This window comes from Myotis davidii, unplaced genomic scaffold, assembly GCF_000327345.1.
Source record: "Myotis davidii unplaced genomic scaffold, ASM32734v1 scaffold693, whole genome shotgun sequence".
Lineage (NCBI taxonomy): Eukaryota > Metazoa > Chordata > Mammalia > Chiroptera > Vespertilionidae > Myotis > Myotis davidii.
The window spans coordinates 82,375-82,625 of NW_006284939.1; the positions used below are offsets into that span (position 1 = coordinate 82,375).

At 70.1% G+C, this 251-nt stretch overlaps 1 protein-coding gene across 1 annotated transcript in view; it reads left to right on the top strand.

The window, feature by feature from the left end:
• The first annotated feature begins 76 nt into the window (after positions 1-76).
• The window catches only part of TACC3 (transforming acidic coiled-coil containing protein 3), an 11,025-nt gene continuing 10,850 nt past the window's right edge, over positions 77-251 (top strand). The window contains exon 1 of the mRNA XM_015558417.1: positions 77-91. Coding sequence (XP_015413903.1) covers positions 77-91 — 15 coding nt within the window. The remainder of the gene's footprint in view (positions 92-251) is intronic.

Below are 251 nucleotides of genomic sequence, written 5' to 3' on the forward strand. Positions count from 1 at the left end.
CCAGCACAGCCCGAGTGTCCCGGCCACACACAGGCTTTCCATCTCTGCACCTGTGACCCCCGCCCCCCCAGCCATGATGTCACCCATCTCCGCCGGCCCGTCCCACACCCACTGCCCGAGGCCTGGGCCAAGTCCCCTCGTCCCCCTGTTGGAATCCGCTAACTCGGGCTCCTCTCCTGGAACTGCCATCCAAGGAGCCCTCCCCACCCGCCCCAGCGGGGCGAGCATCCTCCCCAGGGCTCGCAGCCCGC